At 55.0% G+C, this 20702-nt stretch overlaps 1 protein-coding gene across 1 annotated transcript; it reads left to right on the plus strand.

Annotated features, from left to right (window-relative positions):
* The first annotated feature begins 11521 nt into the window (after positions 1–11521).
* SSTR3 (somatostatin receptor 3) lies at positions 11522–20088 on the plus strand. Its single transcript, XM_072844079.1, has 2 exons — positions 11522–12186; positions 16650–20088. Exon 2 carries the CDS (start codon positions 16686–16688, stop codon positions 17961–17963), a length of 1278 nt encoding a protein of 425 aa, XP_072700180.1. The 5' UTR covers positions 11522–12186; positions 16650–16685; the 3' UTR covers positions 17964–20088.
* Positions 20089–20702: the final 614 nt, after the last annotated feature.

The following is a 20702-nucleotide window of genomic DNA, read 5'->3' on the forward strand; positions in this document are numbered from 1 at the left end:
AAATGCAGAGTAAGACCTGGCTAGAATCTGGGGCTGTGGGTGTCGGGCAGCCAGAAGTCCCCAACCCCTACCATTGGAGGTCACGACAAGTGTCCCAACAGTGTGTCAGGTAGCAGTGTTCGGGGCAGGCCCTGAGCGAAGGCGAACTTCTTTAAGAGGGAAGGTGGGGCTGCCGTGTCCAGCAGGGCCTGGTGTGGAGTGGGTGCCACGGGGGTGGGGGTGGGGGTGGTGCTTTGCTACTTTCCCGATGTCTGTCTTTCCGCTCCAGCGTCATCCACATTCAATGCACACTTACTGAGCACCTTCTCACTGTGTTCCAGGTGGGGGGTGCAGCGTGGCGCATGAGTTCCTGCCCTCGTGGGCTGACCCTCCAGAGGGGCTACCGGGAGGGAGTAAAGAGAGAGATCTAAGCCTCCTGGCCGCCCCCTGACAGCACAGAAGTCCCCCGATTCCCAGGACAGAGATGCTTTGGGTTTCTGTCTTCTGCTGCCCCTGAGCTGCCCCCACCCCCAAGTCCTGAAGTTTGGGGGCTGGGCCCTCCAGCTCACTGGCCTCCTGGGATCCCCACCCTCTTGAAAGGGACAGGGATCCCTGGGTGGCTCAGTGGTTTAGCACCTGCCTTTGGCCCAGGGCGCGATCTTGGAGACCCGGGATCAAATCCCACGTCAGGCTCCCGGTGCATGGAGCCTGCTTCTCCCTCTGCCTATGTCTCTGCCTCTCTCTCTCTCTCTCTCTCTCTCTCTCTCTCTCTCTCTCTGTGTGTGTGTGTGTGACTATCATAAATAAATAAAAATAAAAAAATAAAAAAAAGAAAGGGGCAGGGTTTGAGGGGCCAGGGGGGGAAACCCCGTGGTGCTTCTCAGTTTCAGCTCAGAGAAGGCCTTTATGTTTTTAAGGTTACTTCTCCTTGGAAACCAAACACCCCGTGAAAAGCCAACACTGACCCCCACACCGCCGTTTAGCAGCCCCGGGGCGCCCCCTCCAGTTGGCCAGAGTCTCAGGAGAGCCTCTTTTGCTCCCAGCTCTCCTAGGGCCTCCAGGTAAACCTGGGACCCCTTCTGGTGGCCCCTAGTCTTGGTCACACTGCACCTCCTTCTGTCCCCTGCACACACCTCCACCCTCAGAGGGAACTCTCATATCCTCAAAGCCACCTTGACACCTCTATCATCCTGGTCCTTCCACACCCTGGTCTGGTCCTCTTTCCTGGAATGATTTCCTCTGTTCTTCCAACTTCCTGGCATGCTGAGGGTGGGCGTGGCAGGGGGTGCCTCTGCCATGTGTCTCTTCCCCTGAGCCCACCCCAGTGGGCACAGTCCTTGACTTATGCCAATAATAACGTGGGTAAATAAATTCTCTCACCACTGTGTTCTCATCTAACACATATTATCTCATTTAATCAGTCTTTCCAATGTTGATGCTAGCAGCTCAGTTTTGCAGAGAAGGAAACAGAGGCACAGGAGAACCTGGGACTGGGAGCTAGAGCTCAACTCACAGGCAGACACTCCCCTTTCCCATCTCCTCCCATTACTCCCATTCTTCTTGCTAACGGATACCTAGTTTCGGGCGGAGCCCTTTTACAGCTGGCGTCCCAAGGGTGCACAGTCACTGGCCAAAAAGACAAGTGTAAGTCAGCTGGAGAGGTGGTGTCTGTGACAGTGTTTGTTTTCTTCCACAAAAAAAAAGGACACTGCCCTTTGCTCCATCCTCTTCCCTGATGAATACTGAGGGGATGTCTGGAGCCGCAGCAGCCATCTTACACACTTGAAACCACAAGCATGAAGATGCAAGCTAACATGCTAAGAATGGAGGAGCAGAAAGATCAAAAGAGCCTGGATCCTCCACGACTTTGGTTGGCAGCTGAGCCAATGCCAGTGGCTGCCTCATTATGGGAACAAAAGCTAAATGAAACCACTGGTTGTGCTACTGTTGGTCAGGCCTCTGTTATCATTAGCTGACAGCATTGGTATCTGAGGTCTTTGGTCTCTTAGCTCTGTGCTCTTTCCACTGTATCATTGTGTCCAGCAGTCACTGGACATGGGGTGAGTCACTCATTTCTGTTTTGTGAAGTGGCCGAGGACCAGAGGCCCTTTAGATAGGAAAGAGAAACTTGAGGGGAGTAGGTGAGGAGCTGGTTTTGAAACAGGAAGAACTGTTGGTTGCAGGCAGAAGCTGACAACACGGTGATGCTCACTCTGATAGTAACCACCCCTGAACACCCACCTAGTTGTGCCAGGCCTGGGCTAGGCTTCCGGGCATCAGACTGGGCGCCTTGCAGTGATACCATTGCCTGGCAGGCAAGGAAAGCACCTGCCAGATGAGCTACTTCATTTGGGGCTTTCAGTCTCAGAGCCTGGCTGCTCCTTGTTCATTACTCCAAAGCAGAGGCCTGGGGTGCGGGGATCCCCTTGGTTCCTCCCATTCCCTCCCCCAGCATCTACTCGTCACCAAATCTGGAAAATCTGGCCTCTCTTTGTACGCTAAACCCATCTCTTTATCTAGCCCCACTGCCACTCCCTGCTCCAGGCCTTGCATCTCTTCCCTAGACAATAGCTGTGACCATCTCAGTGGCCTCCTTGCATCCACTGTCTCTACCTAGACTCTGGCCCCGCTCAGGCAGCCTGGGGGCTCCTCCTTGTTTACAAACAACTGTGCCACTCAGATGCCACGATGTACACCTATTGCCTTAGAAAATGCTTGTATGACCATGGATTCATTCAATCATCTCATCACTTAGTAAATAGTTTTTGGGACCATGTACCAAACACAGGGTTTGAGGGTGAGTCAAGTGTGGGCCTGCCCATAGGAGCTCACAGTCCAGGGCAGAGACAACTGAGTCAGCAGCAAACCCTGAGAAACAGCGCCTCTGCTTGGATGGCTCCCCATGACCCTAGCGTGTATCTGGCACCTCGTAGATGCTGGATAAGTGTTGTTCATGTAAGTGAACAAGCAGATGGAAGAATAGACTTTCATGGAGAGAGAAACCCAGCCCTCCCAGTGACCCAGCTGAGCCCAGCCTTCCAGCCATCCTTGCCAAGGCACTTGTCATGTATGTCAACTATCTTGAATGTGCCAGCCCAATCAAGTCTCCGGATGACTGTGGCCCCAGGCAAAGTTATTGTGCAGCAGAAGAGCATCCAACTGAGCTCAGCCGCCTCATAAAATCATGAGAAATAATACCATGATGTACTGAAACAGTGGCTTTTCTGGGGCTGAGGTCTCTGTTATCTCTTCCTTTGATCATTTCCCTCTCCTCCCTGCCCACTTAATTGCCCCACCACCAGAGAAATAGTCACCTCTGGGGACATATGACCCCATCCAGGTCTCATGGGATGTAAGAGGCAAGGCAGGGTAGGCTCTGAGGAGGGAGACAGAGATCTAGGATGGTTCTAGAAGACTTCTGAAGGCCCTCAGGTAGGTGAAATGATGAGCAGTCATCCATGTAACTTAAAGTTCAGTTCAGTTTAGTTCCTATGTACTAACCCAGGCTCCATGCCAAAGTGTGTGGGAGCTGGAGGTGTAGAGACAGTGAGACCCAGCCCTCTGCTCCCCAGGGACTCAGAGGCTAATGAGACAGACAGATGAGTAAATCAACACCTGCCATGTGGTTGATCCACATACCACGGAAGCGTATGCAATAGAGCAAGAAAGAGATTCTGGTCTCAAGATGCGAAGGTTGAGATGTTTCTGCCGCCTGCCCCCCCTTACTGAAAAGCAGCCACGACAATAAGGAGAACACGAAACAGAAACACAAACTCTCATCTTCAAAGAAACCAGGAGACACCTGTGACCCCAAACCACAGCACACAAGTACAGAGAGCAGATGGAGGGATGGTAAATGATTTAACAGAGCCCAGGGAAACCTAAGTGCCTGCTGTTCTGTGGTGGGGTGGGCTGGGTGGGGGGGTTGGAGATGGAAGAGATCCAAACCAACTGACCTTGCAGAACCCTGGGAGGCTCTGAAGTAGGGGGTCCAGACACCACAGATGGCAAGGCAGGAGGTTGAACGCCAGCAAGTTATTTGGAAGTTTGTTTTAGGAGCAATTAGATCCCCAGGTCCTTCCCCCTGTACTATGCACCCAGGCAACCATCCCTCCCTACCCTGGGCAGGAAAATCCAACCAGAGATTTCTGGATCCAAGGACACCAGCTACAGGGCAGATGGAGGCGAGGTCCCAGACTGATTATTTGGGGTGTAGTAGGTTGGGTTATGTTTGGCAGATTATTACTCCTTCCTCACCCACCTCCAGGGGAGGAACACATTCCCCATTCCACTGATGCTAGCTTTGGCCTTGGGACTTGCTTTTTGCCAGTGAGATGTTAGTATATGCATCATAAGGTAAGACTTGATGCACTTGCACCCTTCGGCATGCTTTCTTGTGCTGATGAAAGAACATGCCCTGGTAAGCCCACTGGATTCAAGAACGTAAGGGCAGAGGTGTCCAGCTGACCTGCACCTCAAAGCATATCTGCCTAGCTTAGTCCAGCCCATTCCAGCTGACCTGAAGGTGTGAATTATAATAAAGGCTTATTGTTGTGCAGCACAGAGATGTGTGGTCGTTTGTTACACAGCAATAACTGACAGATGAAGGGGGAGTCAGTGAGAGTCTGAACACTGAGCAGGGTGTCCCTAGTCCTTTTCCCTGGCTGAGTTCAGGAATGCTAACACACAGGCATACATTTATCCCAGAATCTGTGGACAGGTTCTGACCACCTCAGAGAAAAGTCTTACAGATGCTGACATTGGGTAACATCTAGTTATCCCTGACAAAAGATCCAGCTGTCTCTCCAGAGATGTTCACTATCTTACAAGCTCTGCCTTTCTACACAGAGCTGCCAATCTGAGTTTTAATGCTTCATTCTGAAAAATGAATAGATAACAAAAGATGAACTGACAATTGAGGAAAGCTCTGATATGAAAGAGACCCAATTAAGAAAAAAAAAACAGAGAAAAAGGAACTAGTAAGAAATAGAGACAAGGCAGAGAGCAGAAGAAAACTCGAAAGAAACCATCACTGCTATACTTGGAGAGATAAGGAAACATATTATACCCACAAATAAATAGAGAATACCATTTACAAGGGAATAATCAGAAAACAGAGAAGGCTCTCAGAAATTAGAAAAAAAAATTAAATAGAAGATTTGGAAGATAAAACAGAGTGAGCATCAACAACAAAAACAACTCCTAGAAGGGAGAATAAGATGGCCAAAGTAAACAACAAGAAAATTATAGGGTTAAGCCAAGAGGCCGATAGTCAAATAATAGGAGTTCCAAAAGAAAACAATAGAAAAATCTTGTCCTGGGGTCCCTGGGTGACTCAATAGGTTAAGCATCTGACTCTTGATTTTGGCTTGGGTCATGGTCTCAGGCTCATGGGATTGAGCTCCACATTGGGCTCTGCACCCAACTTGGAGTCTGCTTGTCTCTCTCCCTCCGTTTCTCTTCTCTCTCACTCTCTAAAATGAATAAATAAATAAAATCTTTTTAAAAAGAAAGAAAGATCTTGTCCATAACTGAAGAGCACAAATCTTCAGATGGAAACGGTTCACTAGGTACCCCCAAAAACTTGGTGTTGGAGCCAGGTATGTGGGGCATGGGGGAGGGGTGCACAACCCAAGCAAAGATCCTAGAATCTTCCAGAATAAAGGGAAAATGACCTAAGTTTACACATAATGGATTGAGAATAAGAACAGTACTGGGAAGCCAAACTATGGACTGTGGAGAGAGCCCAAATGTCCAGTGACTGATGAATGGATAAAGAAGAAGATATATATATATATATATATATATATATATATATATATATATATGAATAAAGTGGATATATATCTGAGAAGTTTAATGTATATATAGGTATAAATGTATATATATATATGTCTATCTATCTATAGGTATATATATATGAATATCATTCAGCCATCAAAAAGAATGAAATCTTACCATTTGCAACAACGTGGATGGAGCTAGAGTGTATTATGCTAAGTGAAATAAGTCAGAGAAAGACAAATACCATATGATCTCACTCATTTGTGGAATTTAAGAAAGAAAACAGATGAACATATGGGGAGGGGTGGGAGGGAAGGGAGAGAGGAAAATAAAACATAGGAGACTCTTAAAAACAGAGAACAAACTGAGGGTTGATGAAGAAAGGTGGGTGGGGGATGGGATAGATGGTGAAAGGTATTAAGGAGGGCACTTTTTGTGATGAGCACCGGGTGTTGCACGTAAGTGATGAATCACTGAATTCCACTCCAGGAACCAATATTGCACTGTATGTTAACTAAGTAAAATTTAAATAAAAATTTTAAAACTTAAAAATTTTAAAACTTAAAATTTTTAAATAAACATTTTTAAAACATTAAAAGTAAAAAAAAAGAAAAGAAAAGAAAGAAAAGAAAAGAAAAGAAAAGAAAAGAAAAGAAAAGAAAAGAAAAGAAAAGAAAAGAAAAAGGATAGTCCTGGGAGTTAGACATATGAACAAATGCCTTCCACCACCAGAGTCAAAGTAATTCTCAACCTAGAATTCTATACCCAGCCCAGCTATTAATACATGTGTGAAGAGAATGAATCTTTTCAAACATGCTCACTTGCTCAGGGAATTACCAGAGGATGTGTGACAACAAAATCAGGGAGTACACCATTAAGGAGGAAGATTCAAGAAATGGGATCTAACAGGAAAAAGTTGAAGGAAATCACTGCTAGAGTGGTGAAGAGAGACACTCCTAGGGCAGCAGTCGTCACACAGGTATAGAGGACAGCCAGGACAGATGAGAGGAGTTTAGATGCCTCCAAGCAGAAATCCTCATGGAGCTCAGGACCTAGAAATTCCCCTGTGAGGTTTTATGAAGCAGTAGGAGCAAATGCAAATACTGAGTCCTAGGAAACTGAGATATTAAAAAAAAAAAAGACTAAGCAAATGAAAAAAATGAAGCAATTATGAACTCCAGGCTGGGCAGGTAATAATATTTCCAGTGCATTCCTAATGAAAACACTGAATATACATTAATGGAGAATGTCATTTCGTGGAGAGGGTGGAGAGAAGGGACCAGCGTGTGTAAGAAACCTACAATCCTCATCTATCGTAATAGGAAGTCAGTAGATACTGGATAAAATTGAGGGGTCAAGACATAGAAAAACAAATCATATATTTAGCAAGATGGAGACAAACACAAGGAAAAAGAGCTAAGAGGTGGAATTGCCTCTGGGAGAAGGGGTGGGTCAGGACCATGGGAGGACCACTATTTTCTGCTGTTGTAAGTCTTTTTTATCACTTTGGTTTTTAAAATTTACTTGCAGGGGCACCTGGGTGGCTCAGCTGTTGAGCACCTGCCTTCAGCCCAGGGCATGATCTTGGAGTCCCGGGATCGGGGTCCCACATCAGGCTCCCTGCATGGAGCCTGCTTCTCCCTCTGCCTGTGTCTCTGCCTCTCTCTCTGTGTCTTTCATCAATAGATAAATAAAATATTTAAAAAATATAAAAATAAAATAAAATTTACTTGCAAACAGCACTTTGAGAAAAATAGAAGCAAATAAAAAAAATAATTGTATTACAGATAAAAAAGAGAAGCCAGAGGAGGGAGCATCAGAAAATGGGAAGGCTTCAGAGCAGCTGGCGCTAAACGTGCTGAGGGATTAAGAGCTCGAGAGGGAACAGTCTGTGCAAAGGGCTTGGGGCACACATGGGGTTCAGAGTCAAGACCATGGGACTGTGGAAAGAGAAGAAGGGGCGAGTAGAAAGGAAGCAGGCAGAGGCGGATTCCACCGGCTTCTCAGGCCATGGTGAGGATAGGGGATTTCATTCTGCAGCAGCAGGTGGCCCTAGGAGGGTCTCAAGGAGGAAGCCACTGGCCTGACTTGGTTTTTAAAGGACTCACTCTCCCCACTGAGGGGGCAGGATGAGGGCAGAAGCAGGGGGGACAGAGGAGCTGACAGTGGCCTGGCGCAGAAGGGAGGCTGGGGGGCTGGAGAGCAGCGAACAGGTCAGAAAGCAGAGAGTTCGAGGTGGAAGCCACGGATCGCGGTGCTGGAGGCCACAAGCTCGCAGGCGTTTCCTCCGTTTGGCCATCGTACAGGAAGGTGGACACGTTCTACTGAAGGAGGGGCTTGGCAGGGGCGTTTCTCGAAGTCCCGCTGCTTGACTGGGCCAGAGCTGGGGTGGAAACTCACCTGCTCAGGCTGCTAGCCTTCCCGCCCCTGCTGCCCAGGAGGACGGGGCAGGCTCATGCTGCGGGTGGCGTCTCCGTGTCCCTGGGAGCTGCTGCTGGGTGGGTGTAGGGCTTAACTAGTCCTCTTGTCTCCCCAACTCTGCATGGCGGGTGTTGAAGCTGAGAGACGGAGGCTCAGAGAGGCTAAGTCACATATTCGAGGTCACACAGCCAGTAAGCGGAGGAGCTGAGATTGGAGGCTAGCGGGAAACGGCAGGGGCCCAGAAGAACCAGAGGACACCTTTAACAGGGACTGGGAAGGTACTCTGGCTCACCTTGGCCTATTTGAAGGAAAGACCTTAGTGTCAGTGGCTCAGGCCCCCAGTCTACACTGTGGTCGGCTTTGGTCTGAGGCCTTGTGAGGGACGGGAGGGAGGACACAGCCCTGTCCTGGCTCTCAGGAATGGGGGAGCCTGGACCCCAGCTCCTGGAAAACCACCTGTCTGACATCAGAGACACGGTCACAGGTCTCCAGAAGCCCCACAGTCTGAGGGTGGAGACACAGCCCTCGTTTTGAGGAGGTGGGGGTCTGATGGCCCAGACACAGAGAGGCGGTCCAGGCAGCCCCTGCAGGACCCCAGGCAGACACAACGCTGTGCCAGCTCCGAGGTTAGAGGCCCTCGTGCTCCAGGACCTCGACGCCAGGCAAGGTGGGGCCGCGCTCGGCTCCGCCACCCAACATCCCCTGCGTCCCAGGCTCACTGATGTGGAGCGGCACTTCCCCTTCCTGCGCTGCCATCCCCAGAAGGAGAGGCTGATCAGGGATCCCGAGTCGCTTCCGCTCGGGGAAGGCCCCCCGGGCAGGGGTCGGTGTCTGACCCCGGCCACACCTGCCCCCAGCCTGGTGTCCGGGACCGTACCAGCACTCGGCCCCCAGCAGACATCCTGCAGAGTGCAGTCTTCCTCCTCCGCCACCCTGCCCCTCGCCCTCCATCCACCTCCTCTTCGATAAACATGCAGCAAACACCTGCTGTGTGCTAGGCTGGTGCCAGGCCTGGGGACACCTGTGTGGCCGAGGTCTCTAGGAAGTCGAGAGGAGAGGCCTAGCTCATCTAGGATGGGGAAGACTCCAGGAGGAGGCCGCCTGAAGGAGGACTTCATCTCACACATAGGGGTGGGGTGGGGTGCGTGAGGAGAGTGGCCAGGGTGGGGGGCACAGCCTGTGCAAAGGTCCTGTGGAGAGCCAACACCGTCACCGCTGCCTGACTGGTGAGCCTTTGAAGAACATAAATTAGGTCGAGAAGCTCCTCTGCTCCCACCTGTGAGGCTCCGGACCCACCGAGACTGAGACAGGACCTTCCGTGGTCAGGCCTCCCGGCCTCCCTTGCCTCCAGCCACCCTGCTCTCCGCCTGGGCCCTCTTCCCTAGGACTGCTCCATTCCCCTCACTGTCTCACGGAGGCCTGAGCCCACCCCTCTAGAATTGAATGAATGAATGGGTGAGGCTGGGTGTGCCTGGAGCTCAGGGAAGAAGGAAATGAGCAGAGGAGGCAGAGGCTGGAGGCAAGGCCAGTGTGGTATAAAGCCTGGAGGGCTGCATGGGGTCGGTTCTGAGAGGGCCCCCGGCAGGGGAGGGGAGGGAGAGGGCCCCAGAGAAGCCTCCCTCACTCCCAGGAGCTGCCCACCGCCTACTCCTCAGGAACTTGCACCGGAGGAACCCTGAGGCTGGAAAGAAGGGCTGGCTTGCCCAGCTCCCCTGGCGGGTGGAAGGGGGGCTCCAGGGGCCTCCGGAAGCGGGTGTGCTCCTAGTCCCACTGTGTGCCGCAGCCCCCAGAGCGGCTCTTCTGGAAGAATCGGATTCCCGGCTCTCTGAGGGGCTACTCCACATCAGCCCGGGGTGCCCAGTGACGGAGCAGGTCCAGCCCGGTCCTGAGGCACAGCCCGTGGTGGAAAGGGGCCTGGGTGGTGCCTGGCACCCCGCAGGTGCTCAACGGAGACCCATTACCTTCCTTCCCCTCTTCTCCGCTGGGAGGTGCTGACGGGCACACCTTTAGCAGGACGCTCTTCCCTCTCTCCTCGCTGGCTGTGTGATCTGAGCAAACTGCTTTCCCCCTCTGAGCCCCAGCTTCCCGTGTGTAAACACTGTACTGCTCACTGTCATCGTCGGCGGTGTGGTGGCCACGACACAGGGCAGCGTGTGTGAAACAGCTGGCCCTGGTGGGGGGGTGTTAATAAAAAGCTGTCATTACTGGGATGCCTGGGTGGCTCAGTGGTTGATCATCTGCCTTCAGCTCAGGGTGTGACCCCGGGGTCCCAGGATCGAGTCCCGCATTGGGCTCCCTGCAGGGAGCCTGCTTCTCCCTCTGCCTGTGTCTCTGCTTCTCTCTCTGTGTCTCTCATCAATAAATAAATAAAATCTTTTAAAAACCACAAAAAATCCCTATCATTCCCAGTTGACCCCTAGGCATTTCCGATGCTTACATCCAAAGAGGAGCTAGGAATGATCTAGTCCAACCTCCCTACTATCCAGATGAGGAAACGGGCCCGAGGAGGGTGTTCTCGCCGTGGTCACGGGGTGGGTCAGCAGGAGCTGGGGCACTCATCCGGGGGCACCCAGGGGTGTGCTCAGGCCCAGCGCCTTAGCCCACAGGCTGGCACATCCGGCCCAGGGGCCCGACCCAGCCCACTGCCCGTGTTTTGTGCAGACGGCAACTAAGAGCGGATTTTACAGGTGAGCATTTGCAACCGATTTGAGGATAGGAAATACTGACTTGATCTCTGATGAAACACAATGTTACCCGCCCCCCCAAAAGAATTCCACTCTTCTCAGTAACATTGTTCTCGATTCTTATCCCATTTTGAGTTGTATCAATTTCTAAACAGTGGAGATTTGTTTTCTCCTGTACAGGATCTTTGATCCTGCCCTTGGGCCCCAAAGCCTGAAATCTGCATTCTTTACCCAATCCTCCCACCCCGACCCTGCCCTGGGCTCCCCGGGCTCCGGCCACCAGACCGTCTTAGGACTGCTGCCCTCACTTGGCCTTCCTCTGGCTGGTGTCCAGCCTGCGGCCAGGACTGTGGACTCCCAACCCAGTGCTCGCCCGCGCTCTCAGCCCCTCACCTGCCTGGCCCTGGGACCCAGCTGTCGCCTAGCAGGACACGTGCCACAGTGGCCCGGGGGGCGTCCAGCTCCCTAAACGCCACACTCTCCTCTCCGCCCCACCGCGAGAGCCAAGGCCAGCGTGGGTGGCCAAATCTCCGCGGTAACAGGGTCTGCCCCCCCACCCCCCCTGCCCTCACCCCCTCTCCCCCTCCTCTCCTAACCTGCCACCCCTCCCCCCTGCCTGCACCTGCTCTCTGGCCCCTCCCGCAGCCCCCCCCACCCCTGCTCCCTCCTTCCCTGGCTCTCCATGTCACCATCTGTGGCACAATCCCTCTCTGTCACTCTGCCTGCCACCCCCTCCTTCTTCCTCCTTCCTCGCTCTCCATCCCTGCCTCTTTTCTGCATCTCCCTCTCGCCCCTTCTCTCCTCTTTGCTCCTGCTTCTCTTCTCCCTGCCACGCATTTCTTATCACTCCCCCTCATTCTGGCTTTCCACCCACTCACTGTCTTCTCCCGTTCCTTCTCTCTCCACCTCCGACCGAGCCCCCCTTTCCCTCTATTTCTATTGGCTTCCGACAGTCCCTGCTCCCCTTTTCTCCTCCTTGGGAGGTTCTCTGTCCACCCCCACCCTGCGCTCCTGCCCACAGACCCCCCACTCTGGGCCTCCAGCCACCCCCCCCCGCCAGGACGTGTCCTGGAGATGGGGGGTGACGCACCAGGAGCCCGTGGGAAGTCAGGGCCGGAGACCAGATGGGAGAGGCTCTGTGGGCAGCTGTGGCCGCCGCAGGCCTAGGGGGCCCGGGCTGTAAGCCGCCTAGAAGTGGGCACTGTGGGGGGACCCCAGCTGAGGGTGCTCTGGGCCCTTGGGGACTGGGCAGGGAGAAGGGGCAGCAGAATGATAACCAGCCTGGCAGCCAGCAGGGGAGCCCTCGCCCCATGGGCAGGTAAGGAGGCTGGGGGTGGGGTGGGGTCCCAGAGGGTGGGGAGCTGGAGCACACCCTCTGCCCGGAATGAACCCGGGAAGCTGCGGCTGGGGGCTGGGAGAGGGTGGGAAGGCCCAAGGAGGAAGGAGGGCTTCCTGTGACCTCTTGGTGGGCTGTGGGGGGTGGGGGGCAAGTCAATCTCAGAGTCTGGGGCCACGGTTCTCGAATCCTGGAATCATACAGCAGCAGAGCGTCAGAGCACTGGAAGAAACCAAATGCATCATGTCGGTGGGCCTCCCCGGCCCTGGGGCCAGCTTTCCTGAGCTCCCCATCCATGCCGAGCACTGGGCTCCACAGTATCCCATTTAATCTTTACAGCCACCCTGGGAGGTGGGTCTAACAGTCTTCATTTGAATAGGAGGAAACTGAGGTCCAGAGACAGGAAGTGACTTGCCCAAGGTCACCCAGTAATTGGGTAGCATCTTTCTGTGGCACAGGCCAAGTCCCCCAACCCAGGGCCTGTGGGGTGTGTCCCTGGGGGTCAGGCCTCGTCTGGGAGGGGAGTATGCTGGTCGGCTCTGATGATCAGCACAATCCAGATCTTTGAGTGGAAGGCCCAGGGTTACAGACAGCAAGCAGAATGCAGTTGCCCAGGGGCAGCAGCCTGTAGCCTTTAGGGCCGTCCAGGCCCCAGTCCTGGATTCCTCTCAGCCCTCAGGGGAAGCCGGCAGGACCCGCAGGTACTGATGGTTTAGAAGTAGACAGAACTGGGTGGTAATTCTGGTGTCCCACGCACCAGCTAGGTGACCTTGTGTAAGTTACTGAACTTCTCTGAGTCTCAGTTTCCTCCTCTTTAAAAATCCTCCCTCCTGGGCTTTGTGAAGATCTCACAATGGGGGCCTGAGCCCTGGGCCCAGGAGCAATGCCCCATCTTGCTCCGAGCTCTACTTGCTGAACTGCTTGGTCTGTTCACGTTTCCCAGTGCGGGGTGCTGTGCCAGGTCCTGAGGCTAAAGTAATAAATAGCTTAGGGTCCCTGCAACCCAGAGCCAGGATTCAAGAGGGTAAGTGAATGGGAGCAGAAAAAAGGAAAGTGGATTGAGGTGTTTGGCATCTTTGAGGGGCTGTCCTGAATTGCTGTGTGGCTCAGGGCAGCCACTCGTCCTCTCTGGGCCTCTGTCCCCTCTCAAACAGTCCTCTGAAGAGTCCACCCCCAGCTTTCAGGCAAGCTGGTGCCAAAGATAAACCAGGCAGGGAGAAAAAATCCCTCCTCCCTGAGGATGAACTAGATCATGCACAGGACTCCAGCTCCTTAAAAGAAAAGGCGGCCCTTAAATTGCAGGTTGGCTTATGCCCGCAGAAAGCTATAATTTTCCTGCTCCTGGCACCCGGCCTATTAAACTTTGACAGGGAAGATGCGCCCAGATGAGGGTGGAGGCAGAGAGTCCCCAGCACAAAGGCAGGGCCTGGCTGGCTGTGCTGTGTTCCCGCCAGGGTTGTGTGTGTTAGCATGTGTGCATGTGTGTGTGTGTGTGGGGGGCTGTGCACGCGTGTCCCTGAGCAGGAGGGGGGCTGTCCTCAGAGCTCACCTCCAGGCTTCCCTGGGGGCATCTGTCCCTGCAGCCTGGAAATTAGGTTTGCCCAGCTCCCTGCTCTCTCAGAAGAGAGCACTTTCCTGCCTCCTCCAGCCCTGGGCTGTGATTGGCTGCCCCACGGGGATGCTGTAAAGAGGATGTGCGCAGGGCAGCAAGGTGGACAGATGGGTGACGTAGGGCTCTCGGGCTAAGGAAGCCAGAAAGATCTCCAAGGTCTCAGATCCCACAAATCCAGGTGGAAGAGGGCTGATGCTGGCATTCAGGAGTTCTGACATTCTGATTCAAGGACATGGAGTCTAACAATCTATGACTCCACACCTCAGTTCTAAGTATCTAAAATTCTATTTTTAGGACCCTGAGATTCCAAGTGTTTGAGTCCCTGAATAGTCCAAGAACCTGGAGAGCAGGGAGGGGAGCTCTGCATAGGCTGGTGGGAGAGTAGAATGCCGGCTGGGTGCCTCCCCAGGGCCCAGACTCAGTCTGTGAAATGGAGGTGGTGCGTGTGTTGGAGGATGACCCGAAGGGTTCGCCCAGGTCTGCCCCTTCCTAGCTGTGTGTCCAGGGCTGTGTGGCCTCACCTGTGTGCCCTGTCTAATGGTGGGGACAACGCTAGTCCCTCTCCTACAAGACCCCATAGAATGCTGCATGTTGCCAGCTTAGCCTGGAACCTGGCAGCTGGGGTGGGTGACAAAAAGCCGGCAGCCCTGTTAGGATCCTGTGAGCCCTGTGTCCACTGTCCCAGGCTCAGGAGAGCAGATGAGATCCCAGGGTGATGACAGGTTAGGGGCTCCTGCCCTGGGGTTGGAGGAGCAGGGAGGGGTGCTCTGAGGCCAGACAGCCTGAGGTATCAAAACGGGGAGCCACAGCCAAGCGATTCTTTGCCTATTCTCTGCATTGCCCGGCCTGGTGCTCAGACCTTTATAAAGCCAGGGTCCTCGAGCAGGGGCAACAGGCATGCCTACCCACCCAGAGGCGTTTGCTCCAAGTTGGGGTGCCTCCCCTTTCCAGAAGCTTTGCATCTTAAAAATCACATCTGCATAGGGCAGTGCAGGTGGCAGGTCCCACTGGAGGTGATCCAGGCTCCGTGTGGGCTCAGAGTGGGGACATCAGAGGCTTTCCTTCTCTCTCAGGGTTTGTTGTAGGTAGAGGCAGGGGCCAGACAGGAGCCGAGGGATGGGGGGAGGTCATCAGAAAGGAGAGATGGGGAGAGGGCCTCCTGAGAGCCAGGAAGTCCTGCTGAGGGAGGCTCCAAGTTCTGAGGTGGGCGGCCTTTCTGAGCAGGGCTTGAATTTCCTTTGTCAGCAATTCATCCCCCCTTTGCATTGAGAATTGTCCACTCCGGGCTCCTCTGATTCATTCAGTGCCTCAAACACTGATGCAGAGCCTGTGCTGTGTGAAGGGACCAGAAGATGGTTCAAAGCTGAGAGCGTGTCTCCCCATGTAAGGGGAGCTGGTCTAGCTGGGGAGTGGGGAAGAGTCCTAGCTCCTTAGAATATGCAGGAAGCATGAGAAGAAAGGGCATGCTGGTTCCCACTGTGCCGCTGGGCAAACTCTTATTCGTGCCTCAAGACCCATCTGAAATGTCCCCTTCTCTAGGAAGCCTGCCCCACCAGTGTGGAGGGTGAGGTGGCTTCTCTTGCACTTACCCCAGTGTGCTGTGAGTTCCTCACCACGGGGTGAGAAGGGGCCCCACGCGCCCACCCCCAGCTTCACAGCTGGCCATCCCAGGCAGGGCCTCTTTGGGGGCCCCAGGGGATGGGCTAGGCTTAGCAGGTGCCCAAGCACTCTGACTCCCAGGAGAGGGGACATTGATGTGCCTGTGGCTCTTAACTGCATTCAGAATCTGAGGAACCTGATAAAACCTCTGGGCTCTACCCAGAAAAAGGCAAGGATGCATTAGTGTGCACCAGTTTTGGGTGTTCATGGATCCTGTGCAGTTCATCTGGAGACTCAGATTCAAGGTTAAAGACCTGTGATATGCAGCTGCTGGTTTCCCAATGTGAGGGCTGCTGGTGGCTGCCTTAGTCGGTTCGGGGCTGCTGTAACAGAATACTGCAACCAGAGGAGGGGGCTTATAAACAACATTTATTTCTCCAAGTTCTGGAGGCTGAATGTCCAAGGTCAGGGTGCTGGCAGATTCAGAGTCTGGTGATACCTGCTTCCTCGTTCATAGTCATCTTGCTGTGTCCTCACATGGCAAGAGTGAGGCAGCTCTCCGGGGTCTTTTATAAGAAGCCTGATCTCATTCAGGAGGGCTCTACCCTGAAGACCTAAGCACCTCCCAAAGGGCCCCCCCCCAACCTCCTAATATCTTCTCTAGGAGTTAGGATTTTAATGTATGAATTTTGGAGCAGGGAGAGGAACACATTCAGTCTCTCAGAGTGGGTGATCCACTTGGGGTCCTGCCAGCGGGGGGCATCCTATGCAAAAAGGCAGGTATCGCTCTGTGAAACAATATGATTTCATTGACTTGCGACGTAAGACACATTGGTGTCAAAGACGTTTGAGAAAGAACAGGAAGGGCATATGTTGCCATGGGCCGATTGAACGACCCATTCACTCCTCTAGTAGACATTTGTGGAGTGCTCACAGGTGCACGGGTGAAGGAGATGCTGAGGTGTGCAAGCCGGTGAAGGTCGCTGCCCTCGGGAGCCCGGCAGGCCTGCGTCCCACGCCACACCCTAGCTACATGACACGCTTCACCTCTCCGAGACTCAGCCTCCTCATCTGAGAAGTGGGCATACCTTGCTGGCCTAGGCAGAGTAAAAGAGGTGGTGTGTGTCAAACGCTGGCCGGGCATGCTCTAAGTCTCCAAGGTCAGTGCGATGGGGAGAGCATTGCGGAGAAAGCCATCATCCACCATGACGTGGCTGTGTCCTTCCTCCTCCAGGCCAATAGCTGACTGCTGACCACTCTCCCCTCGGCCATGGATACCCTTGGCTATCCTGCATCGGTGCCCACAACCCTGGAGCCCGGGAACACCTCCTCGGCCTGGCCCCTGGATGCCACCGTGGGAAATGTGTCGGCAGCCCCAAGTGTGGCAGGGCTGGCCGTCAGCGGTGTTCTGATCCCCCTGGTCTACCTGGTGGTGTGCGTGGTGGGCCTGCTGGGCAACTCACTGGTCATCTACGTGGTCCTGCGGCACACGGCCAGCCCGTCGGTCACCAACGTCTACATCCTCAACCTGGCACTGGCCGACGAGCTCTTCATGCTGGGGCTGCCCTTCCTGGCTGCCCAGAACGCCCTGTCCTACTGGCCCTTTGGCTCCCTCATGTGCCGCCTGGTCATGGCCGTGGATGGCATCAACCAGTTCACCAGCATCTTCTGCCTCACGGTCATGAGCGTGGACCGCTACCTAGCAGTGGTGCATCCCACCCGCTCGGCCCGCTGGCGCACGGCGCCCGTGGCCCGCACGGTGAGCGTGGCTGTGTGGGTGGCCTCGGCCGTGGTGGTGCTGCCCGTGGTGGTCTTCTCGGGGGTGCCCCACGGCATGAGCACCTGCCACATGCAGTGGCCCGAGCCGGCGGCAGCCTGGCGGGCGGGCTTCATCATCTACACGGCCGCGCTGGGCTTCTTCGGGCCGCTGCTGGTCATCTGCCTCTGCTACCTGCTCATCGTGGTCAAGGTGCGCTCGGCGGGGCGGCGGGTGCGGGCGCCCTCGTGCCAGCGGCGGCGGCACTCGGAGCGCAAGGTCACGCGCATGGTGGTGGCCGTGGTGGCGCTCTTCGTCCTCTGCTGGATGCCCTTCTACGTGCTCAACATCGTCAACGTGGTGTGCCCGCTGCCCGAGGAGCCGGCCTTCTTCGGCCTCTACTTCCTGGTGGTGGCACTGCCCTACGCCAACAGCTGCGCCAACCCCATCCTCTACGGCTTCCTCTCCTACCGCTTCAAGCAGGGCTTCCGCCGGGTCCTGCTACGGCCCTCCCGCCGCGTGCGCAGCCAGGAGCCCGCCGGAGGACCTCCAGAGAAGACGGTGGAGGAGCAGGGGGAAGACCAGGAGGGGGAGGACCGGGAGGGGGAGGACGGGGCCGGGAAGCAGGGGGAGGGGAAGGGGATGAACGGCCGGGTCAGCCTCATCACCCAGCCTGGCACCAGCGGGCAGGAGCGGCCGCCCAGCGGGAAGGCCAGCAAGGACAAGCAGCCCCTACCCCTAGAGGCCTCGGCTGCAGACAAGCCAGGCGCGCTGCACATCAGCTATCTGTAGGGGCCTGCGGAGGGAGGCCCAGCGTGGCCCACGGAGGGGCAGAAGCTGTGGGTGTGCCTGGGGCATGCCGCCCATGGTGTCAGAGGCCCCCCGATATTTGGAGGCCTGGGCTCCGATCCCATAGCTGCCGAGGCTCGCTGTGTGGCCTGGCCTGGGCCCCTTTCTTTCTCTGGACCTTGCATTCTCTTCTCTGACTCAGGGATGGGAGGAATCAGCCAGGACAAGCTCTATTGGATGAGAAGTCTGGAGGGGCATTGCTGCTGGCTGACCTTCCTGAGCGGGGTCCAGGTTCAGGGGACAGGTGCTGACTGGCCTTCCCCCTCCAGGACAGAGCATCCTGGCAGACTGGCCTGAACCTTGGTCCTTGGAGAGACGGAGTCAGGTTCACAGGAGAGAGGCTGGGGCCCCAAGAAGAAGAGAGTCTTCCCCTGTGTGGGGAGGGGTGCAAGCTTCTGGGGCCCCACAGCAGCTCCCCCCCACCTGCTGCAAGGCCTTGACCAGCTCTTCCTCCCCTCTGGGCCTCGGGCCTCAACTGCTGAACAACCCAATAACCTCCTGGCCCTTGTGGCCCATTTGGTCAGTGCTGGGGCTCTGAGTTCCTGGCCCTGAGAGGAGGTGGATCTTCCAGGGAAGCCCCTCAGGCCAGCTCCAGGGCCCCTTACCGCTTGGGCCCACCCAAGGCCCTCTTATCTAATTTTGTACTTGTAATTTTATATTCTTTTTCATAAAGAGGGTCTCCAAACTGCGTAAGTTTAGGCCACCCAAAGCCCAGCTTCTGTTGAGGACAGCTGACCAATTCCCAAAGCAGCTCACTTTGTGTCCTGTGGCTGCGGGGGTGGGGGGTGAGGGGTGTGTCCTCTGGGTGTCTGAGGGCTCCGGGAGCCTCCTCAGAGCAGCACCCATGGGTGTTCCTCACTCCCAGAGACCACGGCAGGACCCGGGTCAGGCAGGCTGTCAGGGAAATGCAGTGTCTAAACAGCACAGTGAGGAAGGGGAGGAGGAAGAGGGACAGGGAGGAGGGTGGAGGACAGATCTGCAGCCATCCTTGGCCCCTCTGGGCTAAGCTCTGCCGCAGCCTGGCTGAGAGCAGGTTGTGGATGCCTGGTCCGATCCACCTCAAGGAAAGGATGCAGTCGGGATGGGAAAGCAAATGTTCTGTAAGGTACGGCGCTGGCCCCCTCGAGGGCCTGCCTGCACTGCTAGGAGGGGCTGTGCCTTTACGGTGGCCTGGGGACAGAGCTGAGACTCAGGGCCCTGTGGGTCAGCAAGCAGGCTTCTCCATTCTCTGGATTGTCTGGGGCCACAGTTTGAGGCGGCCCAGGGAAGACAAGAGAAAGGGAGCTGGAGAGGGACCACAGGAGAGGCCACCATATAAGGACTCTCTCCCAGAGATAACCCCTTAGAGCCATGGTGGGATTGGCCCTGGGGAGAAGGGGACACCTCAGGCTAGACCCCTCCATCCCCCACACCTCAGAGGGCAGGGCGGTCCTCAGGGAAAGCACAAGTTGGGAGACCTACATCTTCAATCCATCTCAGGATCCTGGCCAGCTTTGACCTCTTTGGGGCTCCGTTTTCCCATCATACAATGGAGGTTGTCCCTGTCTGCCTACCGCTTGGATCTGGGGGGAAAATGAGTCATGTTGCGCCAACTGCCCCCCACACTACAATGGGTAGGGGTGAGTGTATCAGGTTATAAAATGGAAGCAGCCCCCATGTCGGGCTTGGCCCATACCTACTTCTTCATCAAGTGGCCTCTCTGTCTCCGGCCTTTGGCGGTAAGGATACTGCAGGTCCCAGGATCAGTGGCAGGGGGAGGCAGAGGCCAAAGAGAGAGAGGGGACTTAGGGGGTGCGGCCCACCCAGAAGTTCACAAAAGCGGACCTTGTGTGGATATTGGAGCAGGAAGCCCAGCCCTCAGTCTGGGGTTCCCCTGAGGAGGATCTAGGAGTCTGAGTGAAGAAGGATCCCCTGCATCTCAGCATTCCCTGGCCCACCCAGCCTTCCTGATTCCTGGGGCAGGTGAGCCTGGTCGGCTGGGGTGGCTGGAAAGCTCCAGAGGGAAACCCTTTGCTGCTCCTGCCCCTAAATAAATAAACACAATAAAGACAGTGACACATGACCACAACTGTGATCTGGGGCAGTTCCTCTGCTAGGTGCTGCATGTATTGCTTGGTGTGCCTAGATGGGTGTGTGGGGGGCGTCTCTCCCTCTGTTCATCTCTCAGCTCTGCGAGCCCAGGTCTGTGTGCATGGCCTTCCAGAATCCCAGTCCTCCAGGGCACATGGAAGATGACCCGATAAGCCTCAGCCTACATCCTTACAGATCTTGATCACAAAGCGGAAGATGCATTCTTTTCTGATGCCCAAATAACAAATCTCAGGGCAGAAAGCTGATTGGCTTGGCTGGATCATGTGATAGCTCCTTGGGCCAGTCACCAAAGACAAGGTGATGGAGTGCCATGATTGGCCTGGTGGGGGTCATGTGCCTATCCTTCTGCCAGGGAGGATGTGGAACACTGTGACAGACAGTCTGGCCTGACCCATGGGGTAGGGGGTGAGTTGGGGACCCGCTGCCAAAGACAGGGGTGCGGGCCAGGCAGCAACAAAAGACTGTGTGCATTTGTGAGCACAGTGCAGGGTGCATAGTAGGGGCTCGCGCACCTCAGCCACATCCACAAGTGAAGGCACATTGCAGTGTTAAAGCCAAGGGCCTACTGTGCCCGAGGCAGGTGTGCATGAG

Source organism: Canis lupus, chromosome 11 (assembly GCF_048164855.1).
Source record: "Canis lupus baileyi chromosome 11, mCanLup2.hap1, whole genome shotgun sequence".
Classification (NCBI taxonomy): Eukaryota; Metazoa; Chordata; class Mammalia; order Carnivora; family Canidae; genus Canis; species Canis lupus.

Excerpts from the sequence above, each read along its gene's own strand:
- SSTR3 (XM_072844079.1), top strand. The coding sequence starts at position 16,686 with ATGGATACCCTTGGCTATCCTGCATCGGTGCCCACAACCCTGGAGCCC.